Here is a 17,450-nt window from a genome sequence, read left to right on the forward strand (position 1 = left end):
AATGTTCTCCTCATTGCTTCAGTTCTGGGTTTCGGTAAGCTGTAAAATGGTCAGCGGTATGTGAGCTAAAAGTTTGTTTTGAAAATTACAGGGTAATGCGCGTGGGGACGGATTCTTTATCATAAAACAAATTAAAGAAGCGTTGACAGTGCTCAGTCCTGTACGTTGCTGTCCTGTTCTAAAGCAGTTAGGAAGCGGCTGGAGCTGCTGCCATTTACAAAAGAGCGATTTCAAAACAAAACCAAATAAAACGAACCCTTCGCTTCGCATCAAGGTTGGCAATGCTGAAAGTATTCAGTTAATGTCAGCAGAAAATAGGACATTCTCTTCCAATAAGCACTTTTAATCGTAAAAAATCTTAATAAGCATGACAGCAACGTTTTTTACAGGAAATAATGAAAAGAAAAGTGGTAATTCAAAGAACTGTTACTCTATAGTAAAAAATACTATAAACGCCATAGAAACATCAATCATCGGTCCGCGATCAATCAAAGTTAATATGGCCATAAGATGAACTCTGCTAATTATTTTGTACCCGCCTGTTTATTCGATCATGACACATATCAGTTTCCAGAGATTATTCTTTTGGCTTTTTATTTCTCATTGCAGAAAAAATCAATGGAAAAATAAAATTGACTTATCGTCCCGTATTACTAAAATAAAGATATTTTAAGGTAAAAGCCAAATAACTAAAATATTTTTTTAGAGCAAAATTATGTGCACCTGTCGAAATAATAAGAAAATAGAGCTGCGCTTTATTAGATGATCGATTTTAGAGCTTGTTTACAAACGAATTTGAGAGCTGTCATGCTCCTCATGCAAATATATTTTTTTCTGCAAAACCTTTAAGGTATTAAAAACAATGCAACATTCTCAGAGAGAAACGATTTGCGGCTCAACAAGATCGTCTAAAAATAGATAAAAGAGAGTTATGCCGAGTTGCGCGCGGCCTCCCTGACGCATCGCTGAGAAAAAATTAATAACAAAGCAAAAAAAGCAATAACAACTCTAACCTCCATTTTCACGGGCTAAGCTGTTCAGCCATTTGTTTTATCTTGGAAGCAAACGCAGGTAAGTAAATGTAACGTACACTGCGATGAAGGTATCACTGGCAAAGATTAAACGCTACAAACAATTCCTTGTCTTACTCAAGGTCTTATATGTTCACCCCTTAATAAGGCACATAATTAACAATCATCGCTGAAACATTTACCCCTCATTTATTGTAAAATTAACCCGCGAAGTCTTTAATTACATGAAAACATATAACTGACCAATAAGGTGTCGTCAACTAAAAAGCAACCTGCAAGTCCGCGCTTTTCCATTCATAGGCTTTTTTTCTGAAGAACTCGAAAAGCGTCTGTTTAAGCAAATGTGAAAAATGCGCGAGCAAAAGGGAAAGAAGTGAGCAAACATGAGCCTCTCTATAGGTATCTGCCAATTCTCGACGCCATTTTAAATTATGCCTTTTAACCGATTTATGATAAGTGAATGAAATCAACAACATGCAAGTCATTTACTACATTATATTTGTGTGTGTTTTTTTCTTGTTGTGTCGCGTCGTTGAACTGCAGTTAGCCGAAAGTTGATCAAAACTGATGGCAAAACGTTTTTCACATGATCACAACGATAGCAGATCAGCCAGACAAAACGTACTGAAGTCTTTCTCTTCTAGTTTGTCACAACGATCGCTCGATTGTACGTTGTTTTCAGACCTCTACGGTCGTTACGATTGGCCCTAAATTAACAAGTGATTATTTGGAAATCAGCCTTGAAACAGTCCCTGTCCCATAATCCGAACATGGCCTGCATAAAGTAGTTTAGGTCGTAGTCAGTAGATACTCAGTCGCAGCCGCTGACCACGTTAGTATGGTATCCGTCAAGAGGTGGAGAAAAACCGCGGATGGTGTCATCATTTAAAGCCTGTAGCATGCGTACAGATAGTTGGTAGCGGCGGAAAGTAAAGAAATCAAAGTGTTTTTCATTTTTTTTGGCTCGCCTTTTTACCTAGCGCCGCTTCCAACTATCTGAAAGCCTTGAACAGGCTAGGAATTTAGACGGGGGAGGGGAATAAGATTCAGTTTTCCACCATAAATGACATAAAATGTCTTCGCGTCTTAAAAAGGCTTAGCTCAGTATAAAGACCTTAAATATCTTAATTAGAACAGCCAACAACACCTGTTCTTATAAAATGAGAAGCGTCAGCTGATCGAGGCGTCTTTACAAGGGCGATGAAAACTTCATTTAAAAACTGGCAGCTGGTGGCCTTAAATTAACATGTGACAAGAAATCAATGTTACCATGAGGGACTCAAATAGACAATAAATTATTAAAAGTAGGCAAAGCACTCGACGCGTGAATATTTGGCCTGTAGCCGATGCATTTAAATCAAAGCAGTTTAACATTTTAGTCGATGGTGAGATATTAGCTTTCGGCGTTGCCTCAATGTGTTCGAGACTCGCTTGAAAAAGATGACTTCTGTTTTGTTATGTACCTGACCAATGCGGTTTTACACCATGTCGAGAAAACGGGCAATTCTTTTGTTATTATTTAGATGTTTATTTTATCTTCACTCTGTAATTGGGTTAAGCAACACTACTTTTTCAAGTTTGGCGATTTCAGTTAAAAACACAACAATGGGAAAATCGAATAACCCATTGAAAGTAAATAACGGCGGAAGACGCAACTACAGTCATTGGAAAAGCCGACATGTTGTCAAGCTGGTGAATGTAGGAAAACGTTCTAATTTTACCAGCATTTCCGCAGCTTTAAGAGCTAACAAGAGAGCAGAGGATACCCTGGAGGATACTGTACTACGTTCAGCATTTCAAACCAGAAAGTTAAAAGAACAACTTCAAAGGAGACAGGTAAGTTTGATTGTACTTGTTTCACATCATAGAGATGGGGCTGCTTTGAACGGTGGTATAACCTGAATGCAAGAGTAAGAGAAGTATCTATTCTATTGCTATAGGAAAGGGGAGCGTGGCTTTGTTGATTGCAGGGTGTGTGTTTAAATACCCTGCTTTCAGAGACCTCTTTTCTTTTACAAGCAAAATTATCGATATGTCCTGGATTCCAAACCCAAAACTCGGTAAAATCAGGTAAAATGAGGCGAATCAACAACACTCTTCAGTGCTTCATGTCACTGAGACCTGGATAAGCTCTAACCTTATAAATATGTGGGTCTCTTTACCCGTGAAGTTAGGCTCAGACGTTTTATTTTTAGACCTAGACCGCTGAACTGTGTGCATGTATCTGCAGATGATAGCCCCAGGGTATTACCAAGCTGAGTGTTCCGAAAAGAAGCCCTGTAAAGAAGGAATGTACTGTAATGTACTGTACTGCGAGAAATGTCACAAACTCAACGTGGCCTGCAACGCTAATGAGCAGTGCTGTGAAGGAATGGTCTGCACTTTTGGGAGGTGCGAGAAAAAGTCCAAAGGAGATCCAGGTAGCGTAAATATTTAGCTTAAAGCCTTAAAAGGGGAATTAGAGTTACATACGTTTGTCAACGATGACTGTCATGACTGGACCGGCAAACGATTACAGCTAGTACTGATCACCTGACCAAGGTTTTCCCTTTTCTGTTCATATAGAAAAACTAGTAGTTTCTTGTCAGTTGCATTAGAAATTATTTATAACAAGAACGCGCTTACAGGCGGCGTCAGTCTTGCTTGCTTGGAGATTACATCGAGAAATGAGGAGGCGATTAATTCTACGCAAAACATGATTAACTCGCTAAAGGTTTTTTACTTCCTACTTTATCGACGTCGATACTTTTTACTTGTTTCTGAATTGATTTAGTACGCGTGTTAGCGACGATCGGAAATACGTCTACCGTCGCAGGCTGTACGCGTTTTTAAATACACGAAAATTCAAGGGCCTCGATTCCAGAGAAATTACATCATTGCCAGAGATCAAAAAGTGATTTACATGGACGTACAATAAATCGCATGCTCATCACAAAAACCATTTGCATACAATGAAAGTTTACAACACCCGACCATCGCAGTTTTGCTAATTAAGATTCTTATTTTTTTTTTCCGACCACTCAGTAGTGTTCACTTGTTCCAAAGTAATCAACGCTTTCAAGCGATAGAATTTGTGGACCGACACGTTTCGGAAAAGCTCTAAATTTAATCTTTTCTAAGCTTTCAAGCGATAGAATTTGTGGACCGACACGTTTCGGAAAAGCTCTAAATTTAATCTTTTCTAAGCTTTCTTCGCAAAACATGCGATCACGCAACGATTCCTAGTCCCACTTTCGACGCTCTCCGCAAGGAACGCCTGGTACAATGACCCCCCATTTGTATATCAAAATACGACGAAAAACCCCAGCTAGATACTTCCAGAAAAATTGGGTGGGGATGAACGGCATGCTTCCTGAAACCCTTACCCTAATTTCAGACCAAAATCGGTGATTTTGCCTACCCTATTTCAGACCTGAAGCCCTGGAGCCCGGCTCGTGACCGAAGCGCGTGACAAGCTGTTACGGCAGGTACACGGTTGGCGTAAACATCAAAAGGGAAATGGTCTTATCGCCAAATGATGAAGAAGAAGCTTCATCTAAAAAACATATTCAATTCAAGACTAGAGTGCACAAACCATACCCTATTTCAGACCAAAACGGATAAAAAAGCCATACCCTTTGGCGACGCACATACCTATATAGCCTATATAAGGGAAGTAACCCCCCCTCCCCCCCCCCCCCTGGGCGAAAAACGAGTTGCTTACGCAAGCGAGACTAGTTATTTGAATCTGACGTTTGCCGATGTCGTTAACATCAGTGGAGTGATTCTAAATCTCTCTACTCACTCAGCAACAAAGAATTAAAAGTATTGGACTTAACTGAAAGAAAAAAAGGACAGATTGCGGTTATCAATTCTCGTCGAACATGACAGGACTTTCAAAACGGGAGTCTACAACTTTTAAGCGTCAGTCTTTTTCTCATCTGTTCGTTCGAAGCAATTAAAGAGTGCCTAATATAATTAAACTTTGACAATTCCACTAGCTGCATAAAGCACTCATTTTTTACCCAACAAGCCAACATGTTTCAGCTGACTGACTCTCAATTCTCCTGGTTCTCGTGTAACGGAACCAGGTTTTATTATAAGCTGCCGCTGATCGTTTTTCAGCCATTAATATCGCCAGCCGATTAAGGGTCCAGCGATCGGATGTCTGATCTCCTTCGTCCAAGTTTAAATTAATGCAATCAAAAGATGTTAAGGAAAACACTGAATAATTGTCTACAGTCAACTAACATTAAATTCAGGCTATTCACCTCAAGACGGACCGGACTTCTCACTTTAATAGGCTCCAAGAATCATAAAGAGCTGGTCGGGTCTTGTGGTTATTCAGTATTTTTCTTTGTTTCTTCTTCTTGTTATTGTTCTTGTTGTTCTTCTTCTCTCTCTCTCTCTCTCTCTCTCTCTCTCTCTCTCTCTCTCTCTCTCTCTCTCTCTCTCTCTCTCTCTCTCTCTCTCTCTCTCTCTCTCTCTCTCTCTCTCTCTCTCTCTCTCTCCTTCTCTCTCTCTTGTTTTTTCGCTTCCTGCTAAGGTGGTAGTCTACGATTGACAATGAGTTACAAACGAAACTTTAATTTGCGTTTGTGCGTACGTTTAAATATTTATTGTGTTTTGAAACTGCTTATTTCAGGCACATTCTGCGAAAAGGATAGCGATTGTAATGATGCTTGTTGTGTGCTGGAGCCAACCATAAACTCTCATCTTCCAATATGTAAGCCAACACTGGGTGAATATCATCAATGTGCCGCCATTTTGTATCGAAAGATCTGGGTCGGAGACAAGCCAGACTGCGGACCGTGTAAGCCTGGCCTCGAATGCGTCCAGAAAGGGTCGGTAATTCAAAACAGTATGTAAAAACCCCCAAGTAAGAACCTGGCGGGTTTTTAAGAACCTATTAGGCTAAAATTTGCTATTTACGCCCCCTCTACAAAAGAACCTGTTTAGCTTTTTGAAACAGGTTCTTGTTTTCTAAAATCTATAAAAAAATTCTGTACACTTGGTCAAATAAGATAAGTCAACATTTAGAATCCCCTTTGCCGAGAATAAGCTGAATACCACTAAATACCCTTAGAAACAATGTATTTTTTCTTCAGAGCATAAGAACCTATTTAAGGACCTAAATAGCTTAATTAAATTTGTGGTACTTACCATTTATGTAAGAACATGTGCGGGCTATTACTTGGGAAAATGCAGGAAAACTCGCGGGTTTTTACCAACGAGGTACCATCGATGTTTCAAATTTATACATAAAACGTTACACTGATAATAAAAAGACAGTTCTTACCTGGCTATAGCAGATTAGGCTAGATAGATAGATTGGTAGATTGATAGTTTTTTTAGGCTTTAAAAGCATATGGCAATTAATTTTTGATAAGTTTATTTTTGGAAATTTGTGTGAGTGTGAAGCACCAGACAAAGTACACGTACCATAAGGTTTTCGAGTGTGAAAGAGGCCGGCTCTATTCAAAAACCTTCCAACTCCCTCTTCAGTGCCGGACACTAGTACTCATGAGGCAGGTATCGGTCACACTCAGCTTTTTTAGAGCTTATTTTAATAACCACAAAAAACCTCAAGTCAGTATCCAATGCGTCCGTAAAGAGAAAAAGTCTACCTCAAGGCCCCTCGATTTGAACCAAGAAACGATCTTTGAAAAAAAGGGTCTCAAGATTCCTTTCCCTCGACTAAGTCAGTGTGCTTTTAAAAGAATTCATTTCTGTGATTTACATTCTTTTTCACCAGCATTTTTGGCAGCCATGAGGTTTGTATCAAACCGGAGTGAAATAGACAAGAGCAATCAATCATCAAGCTACAGGTCTTCAAATGATTTACAAGTTCCTCTTCTAATAACTTCACATTATACGGCTTCCCGACGAGTTTCTAGAAGGAAAAATGTCAGCCTTAATTGTAGGCATATATAAAGCTCTCATGCTCATTGCATTCAGATTGAGTTGTCAAACTTGTTATAGTAAATAAAAACTAAGTACATAGTGACATACCTGCTTCAATACCAGTTTACAATATGAACACTAAACGAAACGGTATGCTCTTAACGGCATGAGTCAAATCAAACGGCAATAATGCTTGACAACAATTGGACTACAGGACTAAAGAAAGTCTGCATCATGCGTTGACAGTGTTGGGAACAGCATTTTAGGGTCAATAGAGCTAGTTTAATTTAGCTGGACTTTGTAAATTAAAGGAACGGCCAGAGGTCTTTATACCAGCAGCTTGCCGCAACTAGCCGAATAACAGTTTTTTTCCGTTTCCACGGTTGGTATTGTAACAATACGCTCATCAGACAAAACTGGTTGCCTGTTCCAGACATTCAGATGGTGGGGACGGCGTAAAGAGTTTTTTTTTGCCCTTTGGTGTGACCACGCCCGCCGCACTCCACTGTCTGAACAACGCCTGGAACACAGCACCACACAGGCTACAAAACCGGTGGAAACACGCCATAAGCATCAAATCAACAAGTGATGGTCATATCTTGACACACGTGCAGTAATGAATATTAAACCAACGTACAGCGATCTTATAAAGAAATATTGAACAAATCTCTAGTGATCTTATAGAAAAATAAAGACACTGAAGAAGCACGGGTAAATTCAATGGTCAATGCGCTTCGCTACCAGGACAATTCCCTCTCCGAAACCCATTCTAACTTCCGTGACTATTAATTTCCTTAACAGCTACTAACGCAGGGCTCTCAACCCCCCACGTGTTCAAATATTAGGGAGCTTAATAATAATAATAATAATAATAATAATAATAATAATAATAATAGAATTAATTTCTACACGATTAAAAAGTACAGCAGAGCTGATGTGGTCGTGTTAAAACTAAAAATATTATCAAAATCGTTAAAGCAATCAAAAACGCTTAGTTTACAATAAAATTCAAAGCCTAGAAATGGTTACTTAGAAACTGACGTTTCAATTAATGTCCTTTGAAAAGTGTCAAAATGAAGTATTTTGATATTTTCCTTGTGTATCGACGCTCTAGAGAGTTGCAGTTGCATTTTATTTAAGCCGCGGCTTATTTTCTCTCGTATAAACCTAAACGGCCCTAAGGTTGGTGCTTTGTAGTAGATGGACTTGCGAAGTAGCTCTGTCTTGGGAAAAGGTATTTCAAACGTAAGCTTTCTTCGTAAATAACTGCGGTCGCACTTTTTAAAAAAATTTCTGGATAGTTTCGAGGGAAATTTGGCAAAAACATTTATGGGCTAATAAGAATAATTCTAGATCATACAAAGATTATTTGATAAAACCAGTTCGCATGATCTAGCTTCTTGTCGCTCGACGTGTACCAGTCTAAACCAAAACTAATTTTAGCAGTCCGAACAAGGATTTTTTCCAGTTCCTCAAAGAGAGTTTTTAAGCAACGAAGATGACGGCAACGGAAATGGCAAAAAGCAAATACACGACTACGACGTGAAAATGCCTACTTTCACGATTTATGGCAACCTCATTCCCAGGGTTCGCTCCGTGGGGCGGGTAGGAGAGAACCCTGGGAGCGAAGTTGGATTTATGGAGGACTAAATTTGGAGGACTTGAACGCAAGACAAGGATTTTCTTTTTTCTTTTAGTGAAGTTAGAAACAGTCGCTTTAGAATTCCGACTCCTGAGAATTACGCCAACATTTGACAAATGAAATGCGATGAAATTTAAAACAGCGCGAATTCATTTTTTGGGTGACGTTTTCGCTCCCGTTGCCGTTGTCATCGCTTAAGCTCCCTATTGAGGACGATAGATGACCTCATAACACACGGGACATGACGTCATTTGAGCAAAAAATACTCGTTGACTTAGTTTAGGGCCTTTTATATAAAGCCGAGGAGAAAATAAGCAACGTCTTACTTTGGCTGCAGCTTACTTAAGACACGAACATCCGTATAAATGGTACAAAATCTCCGTTCACGGTTAATACAACCCACGGCCATGCAGCTCAAGCCAGAGGCTTATCGAGGAGTTTTGCGCTGGGCTTATCCAAGCCGCGGCTTACCTTGGACATGAAAGTATTCGTATAAATGCACTCAAACGTTGTCCGCGGCTTGCTGTAGCCAAGCTGTAGTAGCTTGTAGTAAAGCTGAAGCTGTGAACGATTGCTACTCATGCTGATGCTCTGTTTTCAATTATATCCCAGACCTTCGCGCCTGAGAGACGCGCGCTATAGTGGCGGGAAAATAGGGAGCTTTAGCAACGACGACGGCGACGGCAACCAGGACGTCAAAAAAGCAATGGATTTATTACGCAAAACAACAACTTTGCTCTTGCATCACGCTTTTTTGTACATTTCTTCACCGTCCTTGCACGACTACGACGTGAAAATGCCTAATTGCAAGTTTTATGGAGGACGTAAAAAAGCGACGACGAATCTCTTTTTCTCTCTCTAACTTGAGTGCGGTCCTCAAGAAATCAAATCCAGGGAAATTCGCCTACACTTGCAATTTTCAGCAAATTGGAATAAACGCGTCAAAGATTGAAAAAACGGGAATTCATTTTAAAACTGACGTTTTCGCTGCCGTTGCCGTCGTCGATGCTAAAGCTCCCTATTGACCTGGTACACAAGGGGGCCGAAATTTTTGTTTAAACCCGACCTGATCCATATGCATCCCTGGAACATCTCTTTCGAACCACTCGATTGATCGCTGACTAACTTTTTCCACCCAAGTTTCGCAACAACCCAACGCAACCTCGTCCTCAGGGCACTTTTCCCTGGCTTACAGGGAAAAGCGTCCTGGGGACGAGGTTGAACCCAACGCTAATCTTGATCGAAATGTTAATTTGAAACGAGAAAGATTATGTAAAATTTGGCGATTTTCCAGTCCAAGGCCAATCGTTTCGTTTTCGCAAATTATGCCAGGTACCAAAACAAACTACGTCATCCTTGGACCGGTCTGCAGCTGGCTGCGAAGTAAGCCTTGAACCATTTATACCCGCAGTTCGCGCCGTACTCTTATAAATGGTTCCTTTCGCGTCCTATGTAAGCCGCGACTTTTTTTCTCTCGTATTAACGGCCCTATTGTCACGAATTTTCGATGACACAAAACGCGCAAAAAAGACGTTTCTGGCATTGTAACATTTGACCTGATTGGTGTACTTCCTACCAATCACATTATTGCTTATATTACGATGGCACTGACCAAAGTTTTTGAAAATACCTTAAACAACGTGAAATATTTGAAATTGTATTGTCAGAACTGAGTCGAGTCTACTGAAGAAATGGCAATCTTGGCGATTATCCGGGGATTCCATACTCTAATCTGGAGACTGCGGGAGAAACGGTCCAAAAACTGGAGTCTCCCGGATTATCCAGGAGAGGTGACGGCACTGCTAGTGGCACAAGCAGTAGCGCAAACATTTTTATTAAGGTCAAGGTGCATCTGAAGTAAAGACAAGTATGCGCACAAGGCAGAACACAGGGCATTTGAAATTGTTCCTTGACTTCTAATACGCATGCGTGTGCTTATGTATGTGCGTACTTAAGCTCTGTTACTGCAAGGCTCTTGAGCTTGTGCTTACGCGGACCCTTGCGTCGCTCGTTGAGACCAGCATTTTTTCAATAGAACGCTTTAGCTATTGATTTCTCTTGTATTTTTATCCTTCATGCCGATAACCTGAGATGTGGCTCTATTTTCGTTTCGCCTAGAAAATTACATTCCGGCGGGCAAGGCGAAACGAAAATTTCAGCTGTAGCCGTTAGAGAGAATGTATGAGAACCGCTCAAATTGGGCCTGATCTTAGGTTATCATTAGGCTTTTGTACATTATACTTTTGCTTCCCTATTAAAATGCTCCACCTCAATGTTCCATTTTTCCCACTAAAATGCTCGGTCTCCCCAAAAAAGTCACTAAAATGCTCGGATAATGCTCATTATACAAACGGTTTTTTAAAATTAATTTCAAAGTTTACTCTTACAAAAACGTGCAAGTGTTGCAAGTAACAACGACAACGTGTACAAGGTAATAAATACAGCTAAAAAAACCAGCTGTATTAGGTTTTTTGTGAATTTTGAATTCTAGTCTTCATTTTGTTTAAAAAAGCAGGAGCTCATGGGGCATGGGTTCCTGAAAAAAGTTAATTTCTATTTTAGTTTCTCGGAAAAATTAATTTTCCGGGGAAAATGCCACTAAAATGCTCGAATAATGCTCAATGCTTTTGCCTCACTAAAATGCTCGAAAAAATGCTAGCATAATGTACAAAAGCCTCATCCCGATTGCTTTTTAGTTTTGCTTCCCTCTGTCACGCAACGCTCGGACTGTGCGTGACAAAGTTAGGCCAACTGAGGTCTGGGTACGAGGTTGAGTGAGCGCGAGCGGCAAACGGCGAAAAAGTTGGCATCGTCAACAATGAATACTCGGCGCTTTGCAGTTTATCTGGGATTGAGCCTTGCTGTTTGTTTTGCATCTATAGCACTCTATGTGCTTGCAACAGAACAGTCCCGCCGAAAGAAGGTACTTGGCTATGACTTGTAGTAGATAGAAATTACATGGTGCCCATTTGTTCATAATGAACAAGATGAGGTCAAAGTGAAACTGATCTTTAGCTTTTAATAGATATCACTTGAAGAAATGAGTGATTCTTACCGGTGTACCGCTTAATCTGCATAGTTACAGTAAACTTACTTTCAAAATGATTTTTTACCAAATATGTAGCCATTGAATGATTCTTTCTAGTACTGAACTGTGTAAAACAAATTGCCTGTTACCCAGCTGTGCCCCAGTTTATTTCATTTTTCACTTCCGGGTTTACTTGTAATCAATAGCATTGAGTTTCATGTAGGCTTTACAGATTGTTGGCACCGTCAGTTGCTAAAAGAATTTATCGTAAACTAGAAGTACTTCAATCGCAGGACGTCTCGCAGCACTTGAAAGGGAAATTATGGCAAGAAGTAGGTTCAGAAAGGGAAGGAAGGTATTACAGGGAAAAGAAAATAAGAAACAAAACAAAACTACAATAATTTAAAGAAAAGGAAAGATTAAGAAAGAAACCAAAAAAAAAGAAAAAGAAAAATAAGCCGTTTCCAGGATCGAACTTAGGACATCCTGTTTGCCAGGCCAATTCGTTACCACTACGCCACATGGGAATGCATGACTAAAGTGTTGATGATATTTCATTTAAAGCCTTACTTCCGCCAGCACACACCTTTTAAAGCCGATTGAGCCGTACTTAAGGGGGGGCAGTGGGATATACTCCCTTTTATTCTGAACTTACATGTAGGGGTGTGTTGTTAAACACTGGGTATGGTTTTTTGAGTCTTACAGCACTGTTCTTAGAGGAATTAGGCGATTTAGCAAAGTTGACAGTAACGTTAGCATGTACAGATGTAAAATCTGACTTGACCAATAGCAGAGTGGCAGCAAAGTTATTTTTTAACTACTGAAGTTGTGCTCAGCCCTTTGTGTGTGCCTTCATTTTGTAATTTGATGTTGCATTGTTTTTCTATCAAACCAGCCTAATAAGAACCCCAGAGGACTGCTATGTTTGTACATATGTTTGTACACGTTACCTATCCTTAACCTGCCGTATAACTTATTATTAACGGCACTAAAAATTTGTCAAAAACTGATTTTTTTAGAGTAAAGACAACAAGGAAAGTTTGGTTGCCCTGAACTTCCCATTTTTGACAGATGCTCACTGCATTGAATTTGTGATGAAGTCCAAAGTTATGTTTATAATGCGAGGATTACCTGGTAGTGGAAAATCAGTAGTTGCCCATCAGATTAAACAAGTGTATGGTGATAAGGCTGTGAAATGTTCAGCCGATGATTTCAGAGTGACTGATCAAGGAGATTATGTTTGGAAAGCTGAGGAATATGAGATGACACACATGATATGCCAAGACAAAGCAAACCAGGCCTGTCTAAATGCAACACCAGTTGTTATTATTGGTAAGAGATAATACTCAACTCAAAATGATAATAAATTATTATATCTGTAAATCTTGTTGTGTTGTTAATAACTGCACTTCCAGTCTTCCATTATCCTGTGATTTTCTTATTTACTCACCAAAATAAGGTTTACCATTGTATTACATTTACCTTTTCTTATAGTGTTTAAAGTAAAAACTTGCAAGAGGTGACAGGCCGCACATCTCCACTGGCGTGAAACCTTTGAAACCTTTTACATATTGCTCCATTGTATAAATACATTCATGAGCTATACGCACTGATAAATTATGTCCAGTCCTAAAGCGTTTACCAATTGTATGGAAAACCTGGAAATTCCGTGGAGAGTTCAAAGGGAATGGTGCATCCCGGTGGGAATTTTGAAAGACGCTGGTGCACTCATTAGAATTGCTAATTTGACCAGGCTGGGCATTTATTTGATCTTGCCAAAATTGTTTATTAATTTTTTTAAATGTTCTCCAACAGATAACACCAACATCAAGAAATTTTTGCTGTTCCAATATGTTTCCATTGCACATGATACTGGCTACCGTGTGGTTATAGTTGAACCTAAGACAAGTTGGAAACTTAGCATATCTGAGTTGACCCGACGGAATCAGCACAATGTTACAGAGGAGAGACTGAGAGAGCTTTTATCTGAGTTTGATAAAGTATTTGCTCTATATTATGGGTGGTTTCTTTCAGGGGATAGTTTCAAGACTCTGAAAGACAGGATGTTAAAAGTCTTGAGAGACTGTTGCGAAAATATCCCATCATTTCAAAATAGCTTTGTAAGAGACAGTTCACAGGAACAAGATGAACCTACAAGTAAATAAATAATATAGTTCCGGTGGTTATTGTTATTATTATGTAGGATCAATTATAGAACATAATGAGATAGAGAGGTAATCTTAGGGCATTGGCCGGGATGTGTGAATTTCCTTTAAGTTATTTTTAGAGGTTGTAATTGAATGGAAGTCTAATTCCTGAGAGATGTGTACATTATTATTGATTGTTTGAAACATCATCAAGTCCATGGATGGGTGACTGCCTCAAAGCAAAAAATGCAGAATATTGTTATGGCGACTGTTGTATTCTCTCTTGACAACACTGAACAAAAGTTTGCGGACCTTACCAGAAAATCAACTTCTGCTTTATTTCAAGGGTTTATTTGGTCTAAAAGTAACTTTGGTGAAATTCACATATCTTAAGGCTAGAGTGGGCATTTTCCTCTCTGTCTTATTATTCCCTCTAGGTAGGAACATTGCAATCTTGTTAGATTCAAATTTTATTTTATGCCTGAGTGCTAAGTGCTCAGACATTGAGAGACAGTTACGTTTATTCTATGAATGTCAGAAAGGGTGTGGCCTATTCCAAGATAAAATTGCTGATACACAGAAAATTTGCTATTAACAAGTTTAATCTTAATAGTCTATGTATATTATAGCATTTTTTTAATGTAATTGGAAATTTTTCTAGAGGAAATTATTCCAAGAGTAAATTCCATTTTCCTTATTCTGTGATTAAATACCAATTGTCAGTGCACCCTTAGAAGCATTAGCCTCTTGAAATAGTGTGTTAGTCTTGGAACATTGTTCTTGGACCAGATGCTGGATGGTAGCTCTATGTTGGCAGCCTTTTAATTGGAGTAGTGCAGTGGCTTGGGGTGTCTTAAGTTTGGCTGATGTGTAATATTTTTTGTAGGCTGCTCCTCGGAAACAAACTTGCCATCGTTGCCTTGCCTAGAACATCCGCGTAGCCATCTCCACATAACTACATTCTTTTACAAGAGAGGGCAAACCCAAAGAGCTCGTGAGTATGTCTGTATGGTTGAAGATGCCCTTGGATCAGTGGCTACTCTGTCAGTAGTTGCCTGGACAATTACACCAAGAACATTGACTGCAAGAGTTAAACTTACTTCACAACAACTCAACCTCTGGGGGGGCATGCTCAGTTCAGTGGATTCCACAGGACAAGGAAGTGGTGACAGCAATACAGTACTCAGTCTTAATGTAAGTGACTATTCAGCAGGTTCTAGGGACTAGCAGTCTACCTGAGAGTAGCCCAGCTGGTAGCCGATAAAGAAATAAGAGATACAGGGACCCCTGTATACACTCTGTAAAATTCATTCACTTGGAAAAAAAAAGCCCATTTTTCGCACTACAAGTTACAAAGCCACGTTCTTTTCAAGTACACGCGAAATTCAAGACATTAGAAATCATAAATGACGAGTAAATGAAACCCCCTTCACGCTTCACAAGACACAAAAAACTCCAGTCACTTTCCAAATGAAAAAAAAAAGAAAAGAACATAGTACCCTGTGCGACGGTATGTTTTAAGGTACAGTAAAACGGGCAACATAAAACGTGCAACTTGTTTTGCGACTTTACTGCAAAACGAGTTGAATAACCATGTTGCACGTTTTACCACCCACGAAAAAAAACCTTGCAACCTTATTTGTTGCAAGACAGGTTCAAACGTGGATGGTAAAACGTCGCTCGCTATTCAACTCACCTTGCAGTAATGTTGCAACACAAGTTTCACATTTTTTGTTGCCCATTTTACTGAAGCTTTATAAACCCCTTATACTGACGGGAGATCATTTCCGTTAAAGCGGTTGATCTGCCAGTTGCTAACACTTTCTGCTTCCCCGCCAGTAAGTCGGCTTGCGGAATCTTCATCCAACTACTTTTTTTTGTTTCAGGAATCATCGAGTTGTGCACTTCAAACAACAAATTCCTCCTTCATTCCTGCCTCGTATAAAGATTTGGTTATCAAGCCAACAGTTGGTGATGGAGATACTGCGCATGTCACGCTGTCCTGCAGAAGTGACATTACACCAGTTCAAGGACGCTATGACTTACGTGACCTCATTACACTTGAATTAACTAATCACAGTTATGAAGAGTACAAAGTGACAGACGGGATTGTGCGCAGTTATGGTGATGGTCAATGGAGTGTCTACTTGAATGAACCCATCTACGTTGATGGACTTTTTACTGGGTTTTATGGATCTTGAGAACATTTCATATATCTTTAACGTTTAGCGTTAGCCTGCAGTGCCCCGGAGAGCTTGCTCGCAGGCTATTCTAGTCTAAGAGCTTTAACCTTCTAGTTACAAGTACAGATGCTCTACCACTGAGCTACTGGAGACTCGTGGGAGTTCAGGCCATGTGACAAACATCCTGCATACTGCTAGGACTGGAATGTCGATATATTTGCTCATACTCAATAACAGAAATTCGACGGTGAATTGAAAAGCCTAGTGAATAAATAAGAAAGATGAGTTTTCAGTCAGTGACCCAGGTGGCTCGAAAGAAAAAGATCAGAGTACTCTCAATAGGAGTCGAACCCGTACCTTTTGTTCTACCACAAAGCTACAGGAGACTCGTTGGAGTTCAGGCCACTAAACTAGGACAAAGCCTAGGTTCAGTGACAAATTCCTACATACTGCTAGGACTGGAATGTCGATATTTGCCGATGCGCAATAATATCAATTTGACGGTGCATTGAGAAGCTTAGTGAATAAATAAGAAAAATGATTTTCCAGTCAGTGACCCAAGTGGCTCGGAAGAAAAAAAATCCGAGTAATCTCAGTAGGAGTCGAACGTTACCAGTCCAGATGCTGTACCACCTAAGCTACAGGAGACTTGTGGGAGCTAAGGCCACTCACTAAACTACAATTGTAGCTTCATGTGACAAACATCCTGCATACTGCTCGGACAAGAATGTCGATATGTGCTTATATGTGCCGAAATGTGATGGTATTAGTTCTAAATTAAAGACCTAAAGTTAATTTAGGTACAGAAAGTTTCTACTTTGTGTTCTGGCTCGTGGTCTTGCACATCTTACTTTCTTATTTAAAACATTCAGTTTCACTCTAATATAACAGGGTGGCAAAGAAGGAGTACCTATCACGCATCACGGAAAAAATAAAATAAAATATTAACTACATTAACAAGTATCATTTTGTTCTGAGGAAATCAGAGGTCGAGAGACGAGAAAAAAGGGCAAGAAGTTGGTGTCATAACTATCTATTATTAATGTCTCTGCTTCTAGTTTCAAATGATATAATTAACCATCACGGAAATTTCAAAGGAAACTCACGCGTCACGCGTTATGAAAATAGTAAAAAACATGCATCACGCTGCTATGCCCAATCACACCTCTCGCGGCTAATTTGGGTCCGATCACGCATCACGCTTATAATTTGAGTCCCATCACGCGTCACGGAAAACTACTTTGCCACCCTGATATAAAAGTGTGAAAAGTTAAATGAAATATTAAGAGTTCAGTAAAGAATTTTTATTATTAAAGTTTGTCTTTTTACATTTAGTTTTGGTTACGTTTCTGATTATATTATTATTTTCATTATGATGATTATGATTATATTAAGACAGTTTTACACATCTGGATGCTGCCCAGTATTAGTAAAAAAAAGACAGAAGTTGGGCGTCTGACCGAAGTCTTTCTTATGCAAAAAATATTGAAATATTAAGAATATCATAGCCGGCTCTGGTAAAATATTAAAACGTTA

At 39.5% G+C, this 17,450-nt stretch overlaps 2 protein-coding genes across 2 annotated transcripts; both read left to right on the forward strand.

Annotated features, from left to right (window-relative positions):
* The first annotated feature begins 2,348 nt into the window (after positions 1-2,348).
* Positions 2,349-7,720, forward strand: LOC140934907 (uncharacterized). Its single transcript, XM_073384466.1, has 4 exons — positions 2,349-2,867; positions 3,262-3,451; positions 5,656-5,854; positions 6,766-7,720. The coding sequence occupies exons 1-4, from the start codon at positions 2,502-2,504 to the stop codon at positions 6,803-6,805; spliced, it is 795 nt and encodes a 264-aa protein (XP_073240567.1). The 5' UTR covers positions 2,349-2,501; the 3' UTR covers positions 6,806-7,720.
* A 3,616-nt stretch (positions 7,721-11,336) lies between these two features.
* Positions 11,337-17,156, forward strand: LOC140935170 (2',3'-cyclic-nucleotide 3'-phosphodiesterase-like). The gene is made up of 5 exons (XM_073384703.1): positions 11,337-11,479; positions 12,604-12,916; positions 13,400-13,741; positions 14,618-14,925; positions 15,618-17,156. The coding sequence occupies exons 1-5, from the start codon at positions 11,375-11,377 to the stop codon at positions 15,930-15,932; spliced, it is 1,383 nt and encodes a 460-aa protein (XP_073240804.1). The 5' UTR covers positions 11,337-11,374; the 3' UTR covers positions 15,933-17,156.
* Positions 17,157-17,450: the final 294 nt, after the last annotated feature.

This window comes from Porites lutea, chromosome 4 (genome assembly GCF_958299795.1).
Source record: "Porites lutea chromosome 4, jaPorLute2.1, whole genome shotgun sequence".
NCBI classification, from domain to species: Eukaryota; Metazoa; Cnidaria; class Anthozoa; order Scleractinia; family Poritidae; genus Porites; species Porites lutea.